Source organism: Myotis myotis, unplaced genomic scaffold, assembly GCF_014108235.1.
Source record: "Myotis myotis isolate mMyoMyo1 unplaced genomic scaffold, mMyoMyo1.p scaffold_m19_p_1, whole genome shotgun sequence".
NCBI lineage: Eukaryota > Metazoa > Chordata > Mammalia > Chiroptera > Vespertilionidae > Myotis > Myotis myotis.
The window spans coordinates 129,694,972-129,720,771 of record NW_023416313.1 but is presented as its reverse complement, the minus strand read 5'-3'; the positions used below and the strand labels follow the sequence as shown (position 1 = coordinate 129,720,771).

Genomic DNA, 25,800 nt, shown 5'->3' with positions numbered 1-25,800 from the left:
ATTAACATGGCAAAAATATGAAAGTGGAGGACTTTGAGTTTGATCAGAAGTACTTCATTTCCAAAGCCACATTTCAGCCACTAAAACATCTCAGTGACAGTTTGTGTTATATTCCCTTCTGCATTTAAAAGTATTTTCCAAAAAGTACGTTAAGATCAAATGTTAGGCATTTAGTCCATTTTTCTACATAAGTTTTATCTTTGGTGAAACTTGACTTTTAAAAGGAAAGTAATAAAGCAAATAATGTGTGTTTGCAGGGGAAGGTAATAAAGCAAATAATGTGTGTTAGAAAGCTTTCGTGTTCAAAAACTGTAAAACACTTAAATCTTAAGCCAATAGAAGAGCAAAAATTCATCTTGTGAATATTCAGACAATTTGTGACTTGTTCTGTTTGGTTACAAGGCATAAGAGGCAATAATAAACGTTCCTTTATGTTTCATGTTCTTAGTTTGAGCACTAAGTACTGTTCTGCCCTCCTTTGTGCTGACTTTTATATTCTGTGTAAAGACTGTGAGGTGGTTTGAATAGACATTTATAAGACTGTCATAATTTTTCCATAAAACTATAATAAAACAAAAAGGTATCCCACATAAAGCATAGAGAAAAGTAACTCAAAACTAAATGTGAGTGTTAATATGTTTGTTAGAATTCCCAAAGCTTTAGTTGACCTTTGATTGAAGGCTTGTAGGAGTTATTCTGCTCTATAGGGTTTTATATAGGTACCTGTAAGTCCCAAAGTCATCATTGGATTTATGAGTGTGGGATGGATTTAGAGAGCGGCTCGTTGGTCTAGGGGTATGATTCTCGCTTCGGGATGGATTTAAAATTATAATCCTTGTATATAAGACGTAAATATGATCTTTATTAGAATCTCGTTGGTTTTTTATGACATCGGTTGGTCTTAAATGTTTATACTCCAGCTTAATTTCTGGGCACCAATCACAATTATGTTTATTCAGCTGATTTCTATGGAGCACCTTCTAGATCAGGTACTTCCTCAGCACGTGGGTTTGTTAGTGAACAACACAAACATTTTTACCCTTGTGGTGTTTACATTCTAATGGGAGGAGATACACACACCAAAAAATTTATATGAAATTAGTAATAATAAAGTTAATTGTATAGTTGTTTAACTGTGATATATGCTGTAGAAGCCGAATAACCAGTGTTACCCCAATAAATTTAATATGATTTAAATTGAAAAATAAATTAAAAAGGAGACAGTTAAAGCTAAGAGGATTTGGAGGAATCAAGAATTTTTGATTTTGAATCAGAAGATCATGGTACCTCATTGGAAAGGCCAAATTTTTTTAACAGACTCTTGAAGTAGGAAAGTTGTCCATGCTCTCTTCTGCTTAGCTAAGGAAGACAGGTGGTTTTATTTTTATCTTTTAATTTTGCACTTTTGTCATAGCCTTGAGGTAGGAGTGAGACAGGACTTGGTTTACATAAGTCTAGAATAAATAGCTGCTTTGGAAAAAATGATGCTCTTTCAACAAGCTCCCCACTCCCTTTTTCTTTTCTTCTTTTTTTGACAGTAGCACTCAGGTGATACTTCACAAATAGCATTTTTTTTCCTGACAGAGAAAAGAAAATCTGAGCCTCTATCAGGGCTTGTTGCTAAGTTGCTACATTTTCTATACAGATTGATTCCCAGGGAGCTTTAAATTTAGTGTTATAAACAGATTTGTCCCTCTCCAGTCCAAAAATCTAGCCACCCATTAATGTGATTATTATAAGACTACAAGTTAGATATGAATAATAGTATGGTTGTTTTATTTTATGCTTAGAGCAACAAAAATAGAAGTGCTACAATATGATAAGTACATTTTTTACAACATGTGATTGATCTGAGCAATACTTAGAGATTTTGCTTGATTTGTCTTGCAGTAAATCAAATGAGTAAATGTGTTTTTAGGTAACAAAAGCAGTTTGGATATTTATTGCAGGCTCTAGTAATTCTGACATTTTTCTCTGGATGGTAAGAGTAACAAGTCTGGCCAATACCATAAAAATCTCCTGCATGCCTCCTACTGGGGATTGAGCCCACAACACGGGCATGTACCCTGACCATAATCAAACCAATGACCTCTTCGTTCATGGGTCAACACTCAATCACTGTGTAACACTGGCCAGGCTAATATGCCATTTTTATGTTTGTGCCAAGATGTACGAAGATCAGTAGCAAAAGTGGATAGTGCTTGGTCAGAACAACAGATTTCTTTCTAATATATAATTTAACATTGGACATAAATCCAAATAAGAATGTATTTTATCATTAATGCATTATGACTGTTACATGAATATCTAGTGTGTTACAACAAATTTGGCCTATTTGTACCTACTTGTATCTCCCTTTCTCAGAAGTTCTTTTCCTAACAGATTACTAACACTATAATCTTTAGCATGGTTATTGTCTTTTTATGTGTATTTATTTACATTATTATATTCAATTTGATGCTCATCAGCCTTAAGAAGAACTACAACTAAGTTCTATGATGGACATGTGATAGTGATATTTTAAAGCAGTATATGTCTAAATGCTCCTATATAAATGAAGACCAGGAATTTACATATGGATTTTTAATTTTTTTCTCTTTCAGATAAAATTAAAGGCATTTTTTGAAGTTAATGTGAATATTTTCTTAAATATAAACTTTTAACTAGAAATTTTAGCATCATTTAATTGATACCCTAAATGAACTATATTTCTTTGGTTGAAGTAAATGAATGTTTATATAAAACCACATACAACACTGTTTCCTACTTTCAAGAGTGAGTTACTCCTGGCTGGTTTGGCTCAGGGATTGGACATCGACCCATGAACCAGGAGATCACGGTTCAATTCCCATGCGGGACATGCCTGGGTTGCAGGCTCAATCCCCGGCGGGGGTGAGGGGTGCATGTTGGAGACAGCTGATCAGTGGTTCTCTTTTATCGATATTTCTCTCTCTCATGGTTGCATTTAATTAGTAATTCACTAGTGAATTACTAATTAAATGCACAAAAGTAATTAAAAATACGCCTTTCTAATCCTAATTATCTAATTGACATTTTTTACAAGAATTTCAACTAATGGGATTGATACACATGGCTTTATTCTTCCCAGAATTTGCAAAGTGATTTTGTAATTTACATGAAATTTTGAAAAATGTAACAGAAATACTTACATTTCTGGTTTGAATAGAAACATTCTTGCCCTGACCAGTGTGGCTTAGTTGGTTGAGTGTCATCCCATGCACTAGTCACTGGTGATTCCCAGTCAGGAAACATGTCTGGGTTGTGGGCTTGATCCCAGGTAGGGGGAGTGTAGGAGGCACCGATCGATGGTTCTCTTTCATTGATTTTTCTCTCTCTCATGGTTGTATTTGGTTTTTTGTTTGTTTGTTTTTAGTCCTGAATCAAGAATCCTCATAGATGTGCCCAAGTGTGTATTACCCAGGCCTGTGCACACCATCTTCATGAAGTTGAGTTTAGACTTCTCAGAAGTTCTGCACAGAATGAGTTTCGAGATTCCCCAGATTGGGCTTCTGCCATGTTTTGTAGCCAGAAACTTTTCTTATTCAACAAGCACAGATAGTCATCACTACCTAAAATGTGGGGTAGCTTGGAACAGGGTAAAAAACTTCATGAAGTTATGGATTAGCCAGAAACAGACAATGGAGCAGCTGGCTACCCGATTTGGTGTTTCATTGGCATTCTTTTGATAAGGTAATTGGTAGAATGGAAAGAATGTAGACTTTAGAGTCTGACAGACAGGCTTTGAATACCTGTTAAACAACTCCAGATGTGTGACCTTAGAAAAATGAACCTTTGATTGTCTTAGTTTTCTCATCTGAAAAATGAGGACAATCCCTTTTTTACAGAGATGTTTTGAGGATTAGGAATGGTGTACGTAGACATGTGACATGCTTGCCATGTAACCACATGACACATGACTACGTAATGCCATCGTTGTTGTCGTCATCGTAATCATCTTCATCATCATCATTCCAAAACCTGTTGTTTGTTATTTAAATCCATGCTAGATAGGTAGTTTCCTTTGCTTCTCTTTATCATTAACAAGCACAATTGAAAACTATAACTTATTTATATACATATGCATAAATGTATTTTACCAGTTGTCATAAAAATTTATATATTGAAGGGGAAATGAATCTGTCCCATTGCAGAGGCACACAAATGAACCTAACTCAGTTTGCATCCTAAATTAACTACAGTATAAATAGATTTTGTATTATACTAGTAAATAGGAACCAGCCAACTAAAAATGTGCCTAGTCCTAGACAGAAACAGGATAGGAATGTGAAATGTAAGCTGTGGTCTAAGTGTCAAGATCTAAAGAGGAGAAACAGTAGAACTTCTCCAGTGTAAATGGCAGGACTGAGCCAACGGCCTGTCAGGGAAAATGCTGTTTGTAGCCCTACTGGGCAATTTTGTAGTAAGAAAGATTGAAATTTTATCCCTGTTTTAGCCTTTTTGTGATGATACTCCTACCTTTGAAGTTGATGACCTCAAGTCTAATCTAGGGAAAATTTTTCAAATAAAATCATTTGCCACTGAACATTCTTGGCATACTCCATGAGTGTGCAGTGAAGCAGGCTCGCTACAAAGAGTTAGGTTATTTGAGAGCTAAAATTGACCATAGTCAAAATTTAAGGCCATCACATTAGAGACAGCATACTTTTCTCCACTAATTCAAACATACCTAGTTTTTCCTCCAGCACTCAAATAAATCATTGGGATTTTTTGCCGTGGGTAGTAGAAGAAATAAAAAAAAGAAAAGAAAAAGCTAGATTCTCACTCAGCAAAGTATCTCACTTTGGGAAGCACTCCAGAGCTGATACCGACTGAAGAAACAGTAAATTCACATCACGCCTTTTTGTCCTGGGTGCCTCCTGTGTGTGTGTGTGTGTGTGTGTGTGTGTGTGTGTGTGTGTGTGTGTTGGGGGGGTGAGGAGTGGTAGGCAAGGACCCTCTATTTAAGTTTTAGTGTTTTATTTGCTTCTATCTTTTTCTTTGAGCGTATTTAATTGAGTTTGTATTATCTGTACAGAGAATATAGGCCCATTGTAATACCTCTTGTTTTTCTCATTTGTTTTCTATTTATTTTAAAAAGTAAGCTTTGGTACATTAAATATTTTTGTACCTTCATAGTATATAAAATATATACCCCCTGAATGGTGTCTGGCATTTTGTAGACAGTTACGATCTCATGTTCTCAGTCTCAAGTTTTACCTTGACGTGACTATATTTATAAGGGTTTCCTAGCCCTGGCCTATTACATTGCAGTCCTTGTCTGAGTTTAGGTAGATAGACTTCCTTCCCTTAAACTCACTATTCCAGACTCTGTTCATCACCCTCCTCTCTGCTTTTCTTTAAGATCAAGAGAGCTAAGTTCAAATTTGAGCTCCGCCAACTTCTCTTTGTGACCTTGAGTATGTTACCTAACTAACCATAGTATCTAGGCATTCTGGCTGCAAATGCTTTTTATCTTTAACTCTCACTTGTTTGGTCTTCTTTGGCTCATTCAACAAATAGTTTTACCTCCATCACAGCATAATTACTAAGTAAATTTAAATAAATAAAACAAACTAATGAGTGCCTACAATTCACCAGCTAGGGAAACAACTGGTGAAAAGGTAGATGACACCTGTTTTCACAGAGCTCATTTCTGTTAGAGCAGTGGTTCTCAACCTTGGCTGCACATTAGAATCACCTGGGAATCTTTTTAAAATCCTGATTTCTGGGCCTCATCCTCTGGAAATTCTGTTTCTTTGTTATGGTGTGAGGCCACAACATTAGTAACAAAGAAACAGAATTTCCGGAGGATGAGGCCCAGAAATCAGGATTTTAAAAAGATTCTCAGGTGATTCTAATGTGCAGCCAAGGTTGAGAACCACTGTGTTAGAGAATAACTTTGGAGTGGGAGTACAGGGAACTCATGGACTTGGTACCTGACCCAAATTTAATCTCCAGGGAAGATTCCCTCAGATGCCTAAACTGAATCTTAAGCAAGAATTAGCACAGGAGAAGAAAGGACAGAGTGTTCTTGCAAAAGAAAGGAGCATGTGATGAGGACCCAACACAAAAGAGAACCTGCCACATTTCAGGAAGCAGCAGAAATCGTATGTAGCTGGCGTGTGCATTGTAATGAAGGAGTGGCAAGAGTGAATAGTAGAAATATAAATGTAGCTCAAAACGTCCAATCTCTATAAACCTATTAAAGAATTTATATTTGATTCTGTACACAGTGGAGGAAGAATGAGAGATGCTGGTAAGAAATGACAGAAGCTTGGGCCAGGATGGTGGAGATAAGAGTGAGCAGTAGCTAGAGGAGAGCATAAGGTTAAGGGACTTTTGTGTTTTTTATTGTTGTTTTAAGGTAGGGGAGAATTTTAAGTGCTGAGGGAAAGGAGTTAGAAGTAATATAGGTAAAGATTTAAGAAAAATTTCTAAGAGAAGGCATAAGAGTGGATGACTAGGGAGAAGGGTAAAGGATGGTCTAGATCAGTGGTTCTCAACCTGTGGGTTGCGACCCCTTTGGGGGTCGAACGACATTTTCACAGGGGTCGCCTAAGACCATCGGAAAACACATATATAATTACATATTGTTTTTGTGAATAATCACTATGCTTTAATTATGTTCAATTTGAACATAATTCAATGAAATTGGGGGTCACCACAACATGAGGAACTGTATTAAAGGGTCATGGCATTAGGAAGGTTGAGAACCACTGGTCTAGATAGATGAATCTACTAGATGCATAATAAATCAGTGAAAATATATTTTAATAAATAAATAAAAGGAGCAGAGATTGAAGTCATATTGGGAAGGTTGAATTTAATATTTTAGTGATAAATTATCTCCTAGTGATAGCAGAGTCAAGGTTTTCTCAGTAAGTGAACTAGAGAAAGGTCTCTAGAGATCAGGGATCAGGGAAGTAAGATGTTAGTGTTTCAGAGGGTGTTCATGGGGTTATTGAGGTTAACCAAAATTGTTGTCGGAGTGAGGTGCAGAGAATGACAATGGCCAGATGCTTAAGTCTTAGATCAGTGGTTCTTGACAGCGAAGTACTGCCCAACAGTGATCAAAAAGGACATTTTTGAGGATTATTTTTAAATGTTAAAATGGCTGAGGGGGTCAGGGATGTAAACTTCACATTTCTGCATTATAAAAATCTGACATGTGTCACACAAAACTTCTAAACGTTGTGCTAGACATTCAGGGACTGAATTGATGACTCAACATATGGTGGGGTTGCAAAATAAGAGGTGTGCCTTCTGTGACAGTCTAGCACTGTCCAGTCCCTGGAGAGGAGCAGGGGACTATTGTTACACTGAACTTAGATGTAAAGTGCAGGTCATTTGCAAAAGAATGATTTTATTCACTTCTATCTCCTTGATATCCCTTTCTCAATTCAGGCTGTGTCCTTATCATATTCCACTAAGTCTTACCTGTGATTTCTATCCAATTGCTAGTCTTATTCTAATGTTTACCTATACCTTTGAGCTTTCATTTTCCTGTGCTTTCTTTTTTTAAAAAAAAAAAATATATTTTTTAATTACACTTGACCTACAAGGTTTTATTAGTTTCAGGTATACAATATAGTAATTAGACATTTGTAAAACTTACTAAGTGATCACCTTGATAAATCTAGTAACCATCTGACACCATACATAGTTATTATAATATTGACTACATTCCCTATGCTGTATTTTATGTGCCCAGGATTATTTTCATAGCTGTCAATTTGTACTTCTTAATCCCTCCCCCCTTTTCACCGATTTCCCAATTCCCATCCCATCTGGCAACCATCAGTTGTTCTCTGTGTCTATGAATTTGTTTCTGTCTTGTTTGTTTGTTTTTTAGATTCCATATATAAGTTAAATCAAGTGGTATTTGTCTTTCTCTGTCTGACATTTCGATTAGCATAATACCCACTACGTCCATCCCTATTGTTGCAGAGGGCAAAATCTCATTCTTTTTATGGCTGAGTTATATTCTGTTGTATATATGTACCACTTTATTTCTATCCACTCATCCATTGATGAACACTTAAGTTGCTTTCATATCTTGTCAACTATAAACAATGCTCTAATGAACATATGGATGCATATGTGTTTTTGAATTAGTGTTTCGAGTTTCTTTGGACAAATACCCAGAAGTAGAAGTGCCAGGTCTCCTTTGTCTCTTGTTATAGCCTTTGTTTTAAAGTCTGTTTGTCTATAAGTATTGCTACCCCAGCATTTTCCCACATCCATGAAATATCGTTTTTCATGTCTTTGCTTTCAGTCTCTGTGTGTCTATTAATCTGAAGTGAGTCTCTTATAGGCAGCATTTGTAGGGTCTTGTTTTCTTACCGATTCAGCCACCCAGTATCTTTTGATAGGAGCATGTAGTCTATTTACATTTAAAGTAATTTTTAATATGTTTTTATTGATATTTAGAGAGAGGAAGGAAAGGGAGAGAGAGAGAGATAGAAACATAAATGAGAGAGAAACATCAGTCAATGGCCTCCTGCATGTCCTCTCCTGCAGATCAAGCCTGCAACCCAGGAATGTATCCTAATCAGGAATCGAACTGGTGACCTCTTGTTGCATGGGTCGACACTCAGCCACTGAGCCACACTGGTCAGGCTTAAGTAATTTTTGATACATGTGTATTTATTGCCATCTTATTATTTATATTTTTATCTCCTTGTGCTTAAGTCCCTTTAACATTTATTTGTAATACTGGTTTGATGGTGATGAGTCCTTTAGCTTTTTCTGGTCTGGGAAGCTCTTAATTTATCCTTTGATTCTAAATGGTAGCTTTGTTGGGTAAGGTAATCTTGGTTGTATGTCCTTGCTTTTTACACTTTGAATATTTCATGCCAATCACTTCTGGCCTTCAAAATATCCCTGAGAAATCAACTTACAGTCATATTGGTGCTCCCTTGTAGATAACTAATTGCTTTTTTCTTGCTGCTTTTAAGATTCTCTCTTTGCCTTTAACTTTTTGCATTTGATATGTCTTGGTGTGGGTCTTTTTTTATTCATCTTGTTTGGGACTCTCTGCGCTTCCTGGACTTATATGTCTATTTCCTTTGCCATTTTAGGGAAGAGTTCCATTATTATTTGTTCAAATAGGTTTCCCATTCTTTCCTCTTTCTGTTCTCCTTCTGGTGCCCCTGTGATGCAAATATTGGTACACTTGATGTTGTCCCAGAGGCCCCTTAAACTATCCTCATTTTTTTAAATTCTTTTTTCTTGCTGTTCTTATTTTGTATTTTCTGCTACCTTATCTTTCAAATTGCTGATTCAGTCCTCTGATTCCTCTATTCTACTATTAACTCCTGGTAATGTATTCTTCATTTCAGTTATTGTATTCTTCATTTTTCTGACTGGTTCTTTTGTTGTTGTTGTTTTCTATCTCCATTTTTATGTGTCCTGTCTCTTTAGGTTCTCGCTGAGACCACTGATCATCCTTGTTACCAGTGCTTTGGACTCTACATCTGGGAGATTGCTTGTCTCCATTTTGTTTAGTTCTTTTCTGGATTTTTTTCTGTTCTTTCTCATGGGGTGTGTTTCTTTGTCTTCTCTTTTTGGCTACCTCCCTGTGTTGTGTTGTGTTTTGTTTTCTTTTGTAATATATATTAGGTAGAGCTGCTATGTCTCCCAGTCTTGTAGAGTAGCCTAATGTGGTGTGTGTCCTGTGGGATCTATTGGCATAGTGTCTAGGTCACCTGAGCCAGGTAGTCCAGGCGTATCCCTTGTGTGAGTTGTTTGTATCCTCCTGTTGTAGTTGAGCCTTGACTGCTGTTGGTACCAATGGGAGGGATTGACCCTCAGACTCATTGGTTGTGAGAACTGTCAGTGACTATGGTGGAGGAGCTTTTTTGCAGGGGCCACCCTATGGAGCAGGATTCACTTTAGCAGGGCTCTGGTGCCTGCTGAGTCTGCCCTTTGGTAATATTGTTTCTGGAGGTGGTTGGGTGGTGCTCTGGTGTGGCCTGAAGCTGGCCACCAGGGTGCTGAGGCCTCTTGGGAGGGGCTGTGGTGCAGGCCTAGGTCAGTCGCTGCCTGTGCCCTACCCAGGACCACTTGGTGTGAGCTGTAAAGTGATCTGGAGATGGTTGCCACTTGGCTGGGCTTGGAGGTGCCTGGTAGAGGCTAAGCTACAAATTGAGGTGGCTGCCTCAATGCCAGGCTTGGGGATGCTTAGCAAGAGTTATAGGGCATGCCAAGGCCAGATGCTGCTTGTTTGGGTTTGTGAGCCTTTGAGAGGCTTTAGGAAAGTCTGCAGCATGAGCCAAGACAGGCCATTCATATGGAAACGTCACTGGAAGTACCTCCAGTGGGTTTGAATGCTGGATGGGAAATCACTGGAGTAGGGCAAACCATGTTAGCCAAGTTGATGGAAACTCAGAAACGGCAAGCTGGATCGGAGGGCTCAACAAAGGAATGGTGGCTTCTGCCAGCCCTTCTGTCTGGGAGAGAGCTGCCCCTTCAGCCCTTGCCCCAAAGCCAGACAATTCCGTTCCTCCCCGCTATGTCCCTGGTGCCTTTGGAGCTGCTGTCCCAGCATTGAGCTCAGAGCAAGTGAGTCTGAGGAAGTCAGTGCATGGGCCCTTTAAGAGGAACACCTGGGACTCCAGCAGCCCTCTGTCTCTCAGCCACAATCCACATTGATTTTTAAGCCAAAAGTTATGGGACTTTTCTTTCTGGCATTGGAACCCTGGGCTGGGGAGCCCAGTGTGTGGCTGGGACCCCTGGTCCCTCAGGGGTGGGTGGTGGGTGGGGAGAATGTCTGCAGGTGAGATGTCCTCTGATTTTTAACTGCCACAAGTAGGTATGGGACCAGCCCATTCTATGTCTCTGCCCCTCCTACCAGTCTTGATTTGACTTCTGTATATTGCACATCATAGCAACTGGTCGACCGATTGACTACCAGGGGGCAGTGTACGTCATAGCGAGCAGTTGAGGGGCCTTAGCATATCATTAGCATATTACTCTTTGATTGGTTGAACGACAACCAGACAACTGAACACTTAGCATATTAGGCTTTTATTATATAGGACTAGAGGCCCAGTGCACAAAAAATTGTGCACTTGCAGGGGAGGGGAGGTCCCTCAGCCCGACCTGTGCCCTCTCACAGTCTGGGGCCCCTCGGGAGATAACGACCTGCTGGCTTAGGCCTGCTCCCAGGTGGCAGAGGGCAGGCCCAATCCCTAGGTGCAGCCCCTGGTCGGGCTCAGAGCAGGGCCGATTGGGGAATTGGGGCGCCGCCCCCTGTCATGCACAGAGCAGGGTAGATTGGGAGGTTGCGATGCCACCCTCAGTCACGCTCAAGGTAGGGCCGATTGGGGGGTTGGGGCACCGCCCCCTGTCACACTCAAGGCAGGGTCGATGGGGAGGTTGCGGCGCCACCCCCTGTCATGCACAGAGCAGGGCCCATCGGGGGGTTGGGGCTCCGTACCCTGTCATGCACAGAGCAGGGCCAATCAGGGGGTTGGGGCACTGCCCCTTGTCACTCACAGAGTAGGGCCGATAGGGGAGTTGGGGCACCGCCCCCTGTCACACTCAGGGTAGGGCGGATCAGGGGGTTGGGGCACCGCCCTCTATCACCCACAGAGCAGGGCCGATCAGGGGGTTGGGGCACCACCACTGTCACACTCAGGGCAGGGCCGATGGGGAGGTTATGGCTCTACCCCATCACACACAGAGCAGGGCCCGTGGGGGGTGGGGGGTTGGGGTGCCACCCTCTATCACCCACAGAGCAGGGCCGATCAGGGGGTTGGGGCGCCGCCACTCTCACACTCAGGGCAGGGCCGATGGGGAGGTTATGGCTCTACCCCGTCACACACAGAGCAGGGCCCTTGGGGGGGGGGGATTGGGGCACCGCACCCTGTCACACACAGAGCCACAGGGCGATCAGGGGGTTGGGGAGCTCCCCCCTATCAGACACAGAGCAGGGCTGATCAGGGGGTTGGGGCGCCTTCCCCTGTCATGAACAGAGCAGGGCAGATAGGGAGGTTGTGGCCCCGCCCCCTGTCACACACAGAGCCACAGGGCGATCAGGGGGTTTGGGCGCTGCCCCCTGTCACGCTGATCCCGGTGCCGGGAGGCCTCTCAGCTCCGCTGATCCTGGTGCTGGGAGGCATATTACCCTTTTACTATATAGGATAGAGGCCTGGTGCGTGGGTGGGGCTGGCTGGTTTGTCCTGAAGGGTGTCCTGGATCAGGGTGGGGGGTCCCCACTGGGGTGCCTGGCCAGCCTGGGTGAGGGGCTGAGGGCTGTTTTCAGGCCGACTGAAGCTCCCAACTGCTCCTTTTTTTCTTTTTCTTTTTTATTCTGGGCCAGCTTTAGCTCTGGCTCCAGCTCTGAGGCCTCTGCTGCTGAAAGAAAGTATCTGGTTTGTTTCGTTTCTATAAGCGAAACAATGTATAACTCCAGCTCTGAGATCCCTGGCTTGCTGAAAGCAGGTTTCTGGGGTTTTGTTTAGCTTCTATATTTGTTACAATGTTTCTTAAACTGCAGGCTCAGAGGCCGGCAAAGCAGGCGGGGAACATTGGTTTCCTCCGTCACTGAAGCAAGCAAGCCTCATGTTAGTTTCAAGCTTCCTGGCTGTAGGCCGCCGTCTTGGCTGGCAGTTAATTTGCATATCTCGCTGATTAGCCAATGGGAAGGGTAGCGGTCGTACGCCAATTACCATGTTTCTCTTTTATTAGATAGGATAAGTAGGTACAAACATCTGACTTCACTATGTTTTCTATACAGTTGTGCCTAAACATTTACATATTGAAATACAGATGTTTTTTGTCATAAATTACCTTTTTATCTTTCATCTATTACAGTTAGGGAATTATATTAATTTGGAGGGAGGAATTATATGTACTTGTAAGTTATATTAGCTGTGAAGTCCATTTAGGATACAAATGGCATATTGCAGAGCATTTACTATGAGAAGAGAGAATTGAGAAGTGCTGTTTTAGACAAGAAGAAGGGGAAGTTGTCAGAGAATGGGTATTTGACAACAATTTATGGAAAGATAGAAGGTGGTAGTGGATGGCCATCAGAGGGCATTCTTTGATACAGGGGGAGGGTGCCTACAAATAGCATTAGAGCTAGCAAGGCACAGTCCCCAACTCTAGCCTCTTTATCATTGCTCACACTTTTCCTTCTACCTGGAATACCTACCTTCATCTTCTCTGACACATATATGTTCTTCATTATCTGGCATGAAACCTTATTCTATACATAATTTTTCATTTATCCCTCCCAGAAAGGGAGCATAGTTACTTTTAGAATTAGAATGAAGTCTGATCAGGCTCAAAGACTTTTACTTGTCCATTGTCTTAGTTCGTTACAGCTTCTATAACAACATACCACAGATTTATTTTTCAGTTCTGGAGATCAGGGTGCCAGCATGGTGGGGTGACCCTCATCCAGGTCACAAATATCTCATTTTTTCATCATGGCTGAAGGAGCTAGGGAGCTCTGTGACATCTCTTTTATAAGAGCACTAATCCCATTCATGAGGGCTCTACCCTCATGACTTAATCACCTCCTAAGACCCAACCTTTATGCACCATCACATTGAGCATTAGGATTCCACCTGTGAATTTGGAGGATGACACACACATTCAGATCACAACATTCAGTATCACCAGGTAAGGAAATAACAAAGGTGGGAATCTAACTCAGGGAAATCTGGCTCTACAGCTTGTATTCTACCCAATACAAGATGCTATCATTAAATAGACCCTCATGACAGAGTTGTGAGAAGCTGGCCATTTGGGGCTTGTGCTCTTCTAACTTTTGATTTGACTCAGATTTGAAGCTGCTCTTTGTTTTGGGCCTTAGTCTCTTTCTTAATAATTTCCTGTTACTCCTTTAACTCAGTTTCTTTCTTTGAAAACAGTTTTGCCCTAGCTCAGGGGTGGGCAACCTTTTTGTGAGTGCGTGCCAAAACCAGCAAAATCTCTGACTCAAAATTCTGCATGCCAACCCTAATTTTTTGAGAACATGTTACACCTACTTGATATCTCTTAAGGTGTACGTATGTGAAGAACCTTGAAGAAATAGTAAAATTCATTTGAGTGACAAAAACACAGTATATGATGATAAAAAATACATTTATTTTTTAATGTATACATGTACACTGATAGTCCGACAGAAAACGTTATGACTTCGTTTGATATTATCAGTGGGACTTTTGCTGCTGCATCACTGATGACAGAGATTTTACATCAGGTTTATATTTCGTGACCTTCAGAGATATGCACAAGCTACTACTTTCATCCATCAGGCTACTCCTATTACAAGACTTAACAAAATTCATCACTGAGAATAAAGATTCACAAGCGTATATGGATGAAACCAAACTACTGGTCGGATCTAGGAAGGCAGGGCGTTAAGGCAGAGACATAGAAATTGCTCTTCCCCTCTCTCATCAATCCATGTCTATGGTCTTTAAGATAACTTGTTATATAAAATTATTTATTTATCTAAGATGCACCTACACTGAATTTATCTGAAAAATAAAAAAGTCGATATTAAGAAAAAAATTGTAAATGGAAGATTATAAGAGAGGGTTTCGATGCCAGCAAAAGTTACTGGCGTGCCATGTTTGGCACACGTGCCAGGGGTTGCCCACCCCAGCCCTAGCTGGTTTGGCTCAGTGGATAGAGCATTGGCCTATAGACCGAAGGGTCCTGGGTTCAATTCCAGTCAAGGACACATACCTTAGTTTCAGGCTCCTCCCTGGCCCTGGCCCTGGCCCTGGTCGGGCTTGTTCAGGAGGCAACCAATTTATGTGTTTCTCTCACATCGATACGCCTCTTTGTCTTTCCCTCTCTCGTCCACTCTCTCTAAAAATCAATGGGAAAATATCCTCAGGTGAGGATTTAAAAAAATAAAAGAAAACAATTCTTTTATCATCTTTGATTCTCCACAGCATTTACTAAATACCTGGTCCATTATAGGTGTTTAGTATGTATGCATTGATTGATTTAAATATGTAAGCTCTACACAAGTTTTCAAATGTCTAAGGACCAACTGAAAATACATAGTGTAGGAGAAGATCTTGACAAATGTAAATGCGGCTGATAGTTTTGCAACTTTAAAATGCATCATTAGATTTGCATCTAAAATAAAATTAAGATTCAAAGATTTTATTTAATTAGATCTAAAGACATTAAAAATTGAAATTATCACTATCAAGATGGTAGATAATAGTTTGAAAAATTCTGGGTTTTTTTAGGTGAACGTATTATTTTTCAGTCTCTTCTGGATACCATTACTGGGTAATATACTCAGATATTCTTGCATATGTTTCATTTAAAACAAATATTTCTAATCTTTTAATGGAAAGGTGGGGAATACAATCTTCAAAGTAAAAAATAGCAACAAAACAACTAGCTTTTTCTTATGTACAACTCAACTAAAGATAAGCTCTTTATTTGGGATGCATGTAAAGAAGAACCACGTTCTATGCCCTATGGATGTGTGTTAAGTAGTAGAAATGTTTACATGCTATTTTGTTTAGTAATGAATTTATATTATTCTGTTTTTCAGGTCCTGTAGGTGTAGGTTTGAACGAACTGAAACGAAAGCTGCTGATCAGTGATACACAGCACTATGGTGTGACAGTGCCCCGTAAGTTCTGTCCTGTTCAATGCTACTAGGACTGCTCTAGTAACGACTGCTCAGTGCCCACATAGCATGTATGGCACCAAGCACTCTTCTAAGCATTTCCCATCTAGATTCACAGCAGCCCTATGAAGTATGTAGTGACATTACCCACTTTTGACTTAGAAATAAACTGAGGCACAAGGTAACAGTTGAAGGATTTGCCCCAGATTTATATCATTGACCTGAATATTTGTTAATTATAGCTTTCTTACGCTCAATATTTATGATGAATTTTAATACACAGATGACATTAAATTACTATTTACAAATTTTCTTCTAAATAGAAGTCTATTCTATTTCCTAAAATAAGTGCTAATGTTTTCCAGAGTTTTCCCCGGCTTTAAGATTAGAAGGACCAAACCACACAGAGCTGAAGGAGGCTTCTTATAATGTAAACCTTCTTAATTACTTTTTATATGTAGTAATTGGCAGATAGTGTTAAATGGGCCTTTCATAGCCATATAAGCCAAATATGGTAGGCTTCTTTTCAGTACATAGAATTAGATCTATTTTTATGAAAGCGGTTTTGTTTTCACAGGCATTCTTGCAAATAAAATGTGATTCTGGAAGCATTTTGATCATCAGAATAAATGCCATTTGACTACTTAATATGTTGATGTTAGAAAGTCATCTAAAAGACTAAATTGAAATGTTGGCTTTCTTCAAGTGGTTTTAGTTCTATTTTTTAAAGTCATTTGTATATAGCCCTTAGCAATGTACTCTAGTTTTGGAAGAGTTCAACTTTATTTTAAAATTATAGTTTTCTATTACCTCAAGTTATTCCTTGTTACTACATTTTTCCAAATTATTGTTTGTAATCATTTTCAGCCATAAGTTATAGGACTGACAGTTTCCATCAACAGAGATGAAAGTAAAGGAAAATGTGGAAAAACAGGGGGCTTGGGGTTGGATGGCTGAGTGAGTGATGTTTATTGTTTCTTTTTTTTAGGGATGGATTCAATCTCTCTCTCCTCTTCACCCGAACTCTCCCCCCTCCACTACCTTCTTCCTCCCTCCCTCCCTCCAGTCCTTCTTCCTTCCTTCTTCCTTCCTGCCTTCCGTCCTTCCTGCCTTCCTTTCTTTCTTTCTTTCTTTCTTTCTTTTTTTCTTTCTTTTTCTTTTCTTCTTTCTTTCTTTCTTTCTTTCTTTCTTTCTTTCTTTCTTTCTTTCTTTCAACTTTAGTTATTCACCTCTCTTATAAAAGCTGAATTGCAATATATAGGTAATTAGAAAATTTTACAAAACATTCCCTTAGTTAAGCTCATAGGTGAGCAATTACAAAAGAGAATGGAAAATGATATTACAAAAGAAAACAATGACTTTATTAATTTCCTACTGTGTAATTCATCTTTTATTTGTCTTTATTTTGTGCTGCCAACAACAGTAAAGATAACTGATGTCTCCATTTTACAGAGAAGAAAGCAGGGTAGAAAGGATACTTTGACTTCGAGTTCTATAGGCATTAGTTGCACTTAAATTTGAAACCAGGTTTTATTTAACCACTTTTCATGTTCTGCCTCCTATATAATACTGTGCAATCCTTTCAAACTACAAATTCTCTTTTTTTGTAGCACAGTTAGTAGGAAAAACTGGTTTCTTTTGAAGACTGGAACTATCAATAATGCTGTCTATCAAATATAACCCTCTCTAATAGTTTTAATATTACTAAAGGACCTAGGGGAAGGCACTTTGGCCTCAGTTTATCCAACTATTAAAATATTTGCCTCAAGTTATTATAGAAACTTGACAACATGCAGAAAGGTTCTGGGGCTGGGACTTTCCAAAGAAATCCCCAAAGTAGTAATTTAAAACAGTTAATGTCAAAAGATTCCCCTATAGCAGTGTTTTCCATACTTGCCTGACAATAAGAATCTCTGAGGGGTTCTTCTGAAAAGATTTCCAGGCCTCTACAAAGAGATTCTCCTTCAGGAGGACAGGTGGATTGTCTGAAAATCTGTATGGGTACTTACAGCAACCATCCCAGGTGATTCATAATATTAGACATCTTTGACAAATACAGCCACATTATCAACTCAGGGTGATTTGATTAATCACATAAGTTATTTTAAGAGCGGTTTTGGAATTTTAGATTGTTTTGCTTTATAAAATATTTTAGATAGAGTCTTGATTACTTAGAGAAAAATTACTGCTTTGGTTATTCTACCAGTATTCTGTTTGCTGTTTAACTCATTTACCAGAATGGAGTAATAATTGTGGAGTGTGGAGCAATGGAACTCACACACATTGCTGGTGGGAATGTAAATTAATTCAGCTACTTTGAAAAACTAATGGCCATATCTATTTACTAAAGCTGAGAAAACACATACCTAGTGACCTAGCAATTCCACTATTACACACTGAGCAGAAATGCGTATGACGCTTGCTTGGATACTCTTAGAAATACTATTCATAAAAGCTCAAACCTGAAAACTACCCAAATGCCCACCAGTAGTGGATTGGTTAAATAAATGATGGTATTTTCACACCCTGGGATACTGTAATGCAGTGAGAATGAACAATATGCTACTACATGCAATACTATGTATGAACCCCACCAACATCATGCTGAATGAAAGAAGGCAGACATAAAAGAGAATGTGCACTATGGCTCTGTTTTATAAAAACAATTAAAGCAGTGCTCCTGTGTGCTGTTAGAAATCTTGAGGGGGCAGACGGGAAGGGCGATTCTGGATGCTGGCAAATCTGCTTCTTGTTAGCGTTCTGGTTACCTGGGCGTATTTGTTCTGAAAATTCATCCAATCTTACATGAGAACTTTTCTGTCTACCATACTTCAGGTATTTAAATGTTAAATAGAAATTTTTGGTAGTTTAGTCAGTTGGAGTTTGCTGATGATTTTCTGGGCTTGACATACACAACAGTGATGGAAGACCAATGCCTTCTCCACTGGAGGAAGCTGGGGTGTGGGTACACAGGGCCTCTCTGTGCCATTTTTACAATTTCGCATGAATCTATAATTATTGCAGTTTCAAAAGGCTATTTAAAGGGGTGCTAAATCAGTTAAATGCTATTTCTCTTGAGCAAATTATATGATCTTTTAAAATTGTCCATGAGGCCATATTAAACATTCACAGTTGCTTTTGAAGAAAGTGGTGGCCAAGCCCCTGCTTGCTTCTCTGTGGGAAATTTCATCCTTGATGGGCTGCATTAATATTGTTTGCTTGTTGTTAAGCCAGTTAGAGAAAGCTGCATCAATATTGTTTTAAGGCTAGAGGTTATCAACAACAAATGTAACTGACCATTAATATAACCAATCGTTCAAAAGAAAATTAAAATAGTTAACAAAGGTATTACAGTAAATATCAAATACTTGGTGGATTCTCATATCTTGATAGTTTGGATTTAGGCACTGTCAGTCAACCACACTTGTTAATCTCTTCCTGAGGTTTTGCAAGAAGGCATGCACCACAGTGAAGTGTTTTCATAGGTTTCAAAGTACACTTCTTTGTCCTTAGGGTACCTCCGTTGAGATTTCTTAAAAAATATACATTATAAACTAAGGTACCAGTTTAAAAATATTTTTCTTAGCTCACAGTGGCAGTTATTCTGGGATTTTGTTGGGGGTTGGGTAAGAGTGGGGTGTTTGTCTTATTTGTTTCATGCTTTTCTTAAGCTGTAAACACACTGGGTACTCAGTGAACTGTGGTGAGGTAGTGGTCTAGGGCACCAGTAATGAACTCTTAGGAACTAAATAACCCCATCTACCATTGCAACCAAAAAAATTAAGATACTTAGGAATAAACTTAACCAAGGAGGTAAAAGACCTGCACTACTTGGAAAACTACAGGATGTTGAAAAAAAAAGATAGAGGAAGATATAAACAAGTGGGAAAAAGTACCGTGTTCATAGAGGGTAAAATTAACATCACTAAATGTCCATACTACCCAAAGCAATCTATAGATTTAATGCTATTCCTATTAAAATACCAATGGCATATTGCATAGATCTAGAATAAATACTTCAAAAATTCAGATGGAACCAAAAAGGACCCCAAGTAGCCACAGTAATCTTGAGAAACAAGAACAAAGTTGGAGGGATCACATTAACAGATATCAGGTTATACTACAAAGCCACTGTACTCAAAACAGCCTGGTACTGACACAAGAACAGGCATATAGACCAATGGAACAGAACAGAGAACCCAGATATCGACCCAAGCCATTATGCTCAATTAATATTTGACAAAGGAGGCAAGAGCATACAATGGAGTCAAGACAGTCTCTTCAATAAATGGTGTTGGGAAAATTGGACAGATACATGTAAAAAAAATGAAACTAGACATCTCAATATTTTCACATTCGTCCCTCAAGTTCAATTTATATTATTTTAACTTTTTTCTCTTTGTTGCTTAGATTTTATAATTCCTATTGATCTGTTTTCCAGTTCACTGGCCCTTTTCTCTGTGTTCTCTATTCTACTGAGCCCATCTAATGATGTTTCTGTAAGATAGTCTATATTTCAGTTCTAAAACTTAATTTTTTTCTTTATAGTCTGCTAAAATCCATATTTTAATTTATTTCAGGTGTGTTTTCTTTACCTAATGAAGCACAGTTATTATAATCATTGCTTTAAAGTTTTTGTCTGATAGTTCTTACTTCTGGGTATATGAGGGTTGCCATCTATTATCTTTCCCCTTGAGAATTCGTCATATTTTCTTGGTTATTTTTATGTTGAATAATTTTAAATTGCATTCTGGATATTGTGAATTCAGTGCTGTATTAATAACTCCAAATCCTGTTATAATATTCTGGAGAATGTTATGTTTTATTTTAGCAAATTATCTACCAGTTTGTGTTTAGACCAGGAGTGGGCAAACTTTTTTACTCGAGGGCCATAATGGGTTCTTAAACTGGACCAGAGGGCCGGAACAAAAGCATGGATGGAGTGTTTGTGTGAACTAATATAAATTCAAAGTAAACATCATTACATAAAAGGGTATGGTCTTTTTTTTTTTTTTTTTTGTTTTATTCATTTCAAATGGGCCCGATCCGGCCCGCGGGCCGTAGTTTGCCCACGGCTGGTTTAGACTATAAGTTCTGTCTTTTTATGTGAGTTATAGTCTAAATGTCACTTTAGTTTTCTAAATTTTGCTTTGTTGGCTTGAGTCTGCCCTATCACCTGTAGTTCAGGGATTAGATTCATACTTGTGTGCATACTTCAACTCTCAGCTCAGTTCTCTAAGCCTTTACTATATTGGTTTGGGTATGTTCCATACTTCTGTTATTCATAGGATAGGCTGATACTTGTGTATTCTAATCTCAGTTCACGTCTTAAAACTTTGCTATGCTTGAGCCTGAACTGCATGTGTATGGCTCAGGGGTTATTCTTAGACTAGTGTGGGTTCATACTCAGAATTAGAATATTTCCTTTTCCAGATCTCTTCATTCATGGATTCCCTCCACACTCTTCACCTCACAGGGGCATTTTTCTTCTGGTTCTTTTAACCAAAAAGTCAAGGCTTATGTTAGAACTTAGTCATATATTCTGACATGATGCTCTGTCAATGATCCCACCCTGAGGGCAAAGCTAAGAAGAAATAAACATTGGAGAATATTGTACCAGGCTTGCATCCCTGGGATAAATCCCACTTGGTCATGGTTAATAATCTTCTTAATATATTGCTGGATTCTGTTTGGTAATATTTTATTGAGGATTTTGGCATCCATGTTCATCAGGGATATTTGCTGATAATTTTCTTTCTTTGTAGTATCTTTATCTGGTTTTGGAATTAGGATAATGCTTGCCTTATAAAAAGATCTTGGAAGTCTTCCTTTCTCTTGAATTTTTTGGAATAGTTTGAGGAGGATAGGTATTAGTTTTTCTTTGAATGGTAAAACTCCCCTGGGAAGCTAGGGTTCAGGAGTTTTATTTGCTAGGAGTTTTTTGTTTTGTTTTTTATTACTGCATCACTTTCATTAGTTGTTATTGGTCTATTCAGGTTTCCTGATTCAGTTTTGGAAGATTATATTTTTCTAGGAATTTGTCTATTTCAACCAGGTTGTCCAATTTATTTGTTGGCTTATAGTTATTTATAATAATTTCTTACAATCTTTTGTATTTCTGTGGTGTCAGTTTTTACTTCACCTCTTTTGTTTCTGATTTTATTTATTGGGGTCCTCCCTCTTTGTTTCTTGATGAGCCTGGCTAGAGGTCCATCAATCTTATTTATCTTTCAAAGAACCAGCTCTTGGTTTCATTGATTTTTTTTGTATTGTTTCTGTAGTCTGTGTTATTTATTTCCACTCTGGTCTTTATTATTTTCTTCTTTCTCATTACTCTGGGCATTTCTTATTGTTTTCTTTCTAATTCTTTTAGTTGTAGGGTGAGGTAGTTTATTAGAGATTTTTCTTGTTTCTTGAGGTAAGCCTGTAGTTCTATGAACTTCCCCCTTGAGACTGCTTTTGGCTGTGTCTTACACATTTTGGGTGGTTGTGTGTTCATTTTCATTTGTTTCCAGGAAGTTTTTAATTTCTTCCTAGATCTCATTGGTAACTCATATATATAAAAGCCTATGCAACCAAACAACCAGTCGCTATGATGCGCACTGACCACCAAGGGGCAGACGCATGCAGGAGCTGCCCCCTGGTGGTCAGTGAGCTCCAACAGCCAACCTTTAGTGGCCCCTCCTTCCCCTCAGCCAGCCAGCCCTATGGCCCCAATCAGGCCTGCTAACCTCCCGCAGCCCCTCCCCCCAGCTGGCCCACCTCCCACAGCTCCTCCCCCCAGCTGGCTCACCTCAAATGGCCCCTCTCCCCAATTGGCCAAACTCCCACAGCCGCTGCCCCTGGCCAGCCAAACTCCCACAGCCCTCCCCCCAGCCAGCCAACCTCCCCATGGCCCCTCCCACCGGCCAGCAAACCTCTTGTGGCCCCTCACCTGGCCAACCTCCCGTGTCCCCAATTAGCCCTGATCACCGGCCAGGCCAAGGGAACCCTCCACCACCCATGCACAGATTCGTGCACCAAGCCTCTAGTTGTTTAATGCTATTTAGCCTCCATGTGTTTGAATGTTTTTGAGTGTTTTTTAAAATATATTTTTATTGATTTCAGAGAGGAAGGGAGAGGGGAAGAGAGATAGAAACATTAATGATGAGAAAGAATCATTGATTGGCTGCCTCCTGCATGCCCCACACTGGGGATTGAGCCCACAACCCAGGCATGTGCCCTTATCAGGAATGAACCATGACCTCCTGGTTCATAGGTCAATCCTCAACCACTGAGCCACCGTGGCTGAGCTTGAGTGTTTTTATTGTAGTTGATTTCTAGCTTCATAACATTGTGATCTGAGAAGATGCTTGATACGATTTCATTCTTCTTGTGTATAATACTACAAATCCATTGTAATCAAAACTGCCTGGTACTGGCACAAGAGCATGTGTATAGATCAGTGGAACAGAACAGAGAACCCAGAAATTGACCCAAGCTATTATGGTCAATTAATACTTGACAATGAAGGTGAGAGCATACAATGAAGTGAAGATAGTCTCTTCAATAAATGGTGTTGGGAAAATTGGACAATACATGCAAAAAAGTGAAACTAGACCACTAACTAATACCATACACAAGAATAAACTCAAAATGGATAAGAGACTTAAGTTGTAAACCCATAAAAATCCTTAAAAAAAAAATAGGCAGCAACAGTTCAGACATCTCACGTAGCAGAATTTTCACTGATACATCACCAAGTGCAAGAGAAACATAGGAAAAAAAATAAACAAATGGGACTACATCAAACTAAAAAACTCTACACAGCAAAGAAACCATCAACAAAATAAAAAGGGAGCCCACTGTATCGGAGAATATATTTGCCAATGATATATCTGATAAGGGGTTAATTTTCAAAATGTATAAAGTACTCATACAACTTAATAAAAGAAAGATAGAAAATTAAATTAAAAAATGAGCAAAGGACCTGAATAGACACTTCTCCAAAGAGGACATACAAATGGCCAAGAGACATGAAAAGATACTCAACATCATTAATCATCAGAGAGATGCAAATTAAAAAACTACAATGAGGTATCACCTCACACCTGCTAAAATGGCTACCATCAACAAATGACAAATGTTGGCAAGAATGTGGAGAAAAGGGAACCCTAGTACAATGCTGGTGGGAATGCAGCCACAGTTTGGAGTTTCCTCAAAAACTTAAAAATGGAACTGCCTTTTGACTCAACAATCCCAATTCTAGGAATATATCTGAAGAAAACCAAAACACTATTTCGAAAGAACATATGCACCCCTATGTTCTAGCAGTGTCCTTTACTATCGTTAAGATCTGGAAAGAGTCCAAGTGCCCATCAGTAGATGAGTGGATAAAAAAAGCTGAGATACATTTACACTACGCAACAGTATGCAGCTGTAAAAAAGAAGGATCTCTTACCCTTTGAGACAGCATGGAGGTACCTGGAGAGTATTATGCTAAGCAAAATAAGCCAGGCAGAAAAAGACAAATATCACATGATCTCACTCTTATGTGGACTCTAAAGAACAAAATAAACTGATGAACAAAATGGATCCAGAGACATAGAAGCATGGAACAGATTATGGAATCTCAGAAGGAAGAGGGGGAGGGGTGGGAAGAGATTAACCAAAGAACTTTTATGCATAACCCATGGACATAGACAATAGTGCAGTGAAGGCCTGGGGGTGGAGCAGGAACAATGTGGAGGGGGTCAATGGAGTAAGAAAGGGGGAACATCTGGAATACTTTCAACAATAAAGATAAATATTTCAAAAAAGAAGAAGAAATAATGGTTAAATTCTTCCCCATGCAGGTTGACTCCCCTTCACAATCTACCTGCTGTATTTATTTTTAGAGTATTCACATAGTTGTTTTGGGTCCAGAGTTTCTTACGTTGTTTTGTTTCAAGTTAATCCTGTATTTTTCTACTCCATTATAATTAAGTAGAAAATAATTAACCAAAGTTATTGAAAGTTTGGAAGTTCAGTAGTATTCCAAGGAAGATGTTTTTGGTTTTGCAAAAGAGGAATGAATAGCACATAGAAGTCTATAACTTTATTCAGTTAGTAAAATAAAACATTGATGATATATACTATGTGCTGGGTATGAAAGCTAGTAAAATAATTTCAGAGTTTATCATATAACCTAGTGGGCATTAGATTTGCTTCAATAAATAAAGACCAGTAAATAACAATAATAAGTATATTGTTTGCAAGAATTATTTCTCAAGGGTTGAAATAGCATTTTTATTTAATCAGCATATGAGTACCTTCAAAATAATGAATAATAGTACAGGCATAATACAATTTAATTTTGATCCACCCTCAAATCAATATAATTTTAATATTAGTGGAAAATCTAAATAAATGATATTTTACTATAGTTTATTAACTAATTTGCTTTTTTATAAAGTTTTAATCTTATTTAAGAAAACTAATTTAATTAAATACAGGATGGTTTCTTTTTTAGTATTTTCTTTAGGGTGTCTGATGTAGACTTTTCTAAACTCTTCTTAATTAAATCACAGACACTACCAGAGCAAGAAGAAGCCAGGAGAGTGATGGTGTTGAATATATTTTCATTTCCAAGCATTTGTTTGAGACAGATGTGCAAAATAACAAGTAAGTAGACATTTTTTATAGTTTTGTGTGACTTGTTTTTAAAAAAATATAATTTTATTAATTTTTTAATTTTTTATTATTTTTAATACTTTTTATTGATTTCAGAGAGGAAGGGAGATGAAGAGAGAGATAGAAATATCAATGATGAGAGAGAATCATTGATTGGCTGCCTCTTGCATGCCCCCTACTGGGGATCGAGCCTGCAACCTGGGCATGTGCCATTGGTTGGATTCAAACCCAGGATCCTTCAGTCCGCAGGCCAACAATGCTCTATCGGCCAGCCGTGGGCAAACTACGGCCCGCGGGCCGGATCCGGCCTGTTTGAAATGAATAAAACTAAAGAAAAAAAAAAAAGTACCCTTTTATGTAATGATGTTTACTTTGAATTTATATTAGTTCACACAAACACTCCATCCATGCTTTTGTTCCGGCCCTCCGGTCCAGTTTAAGAACCCATTGTGGCCCTCGATCGAGTCAAAAAGTTTGCCCACCCCTGCTATCCACTGAGCAAAACCAGC

At 38.9% G+C, this 25,800-nt stretch overlaps 1 protein-coding gene across 10 annotated transcripts in view; it reads left to right on the top strand.

Annotated features, from left to right (window-relative positions):
- MPP7 (membrane palmitoylated protein 7) overlaps window positions 1-25,800 on the top strand; it is a 323,210-nt gene that overhangs the window by 288,815 nt on the left and 8,595 nt on the right. For all 10 annotated transcript variants that reach the window (XM_036352096.1, XM_036352155.1, XM_036352125.1 and 7 more), the window contains 2 exons: window positions 15,563-15,643; window positions 25,189-25,282. In XM_036352096.1, the coding sequence (XP_036207989.1) occupies window positions 15,563-15,643; window positions 25,189-25,282 (175 nt within the window). The remainder of the gene's footprint in view (window positions 1-15,562; window positions 15,644-25,188; window positions 25,283-25,800) is intronic.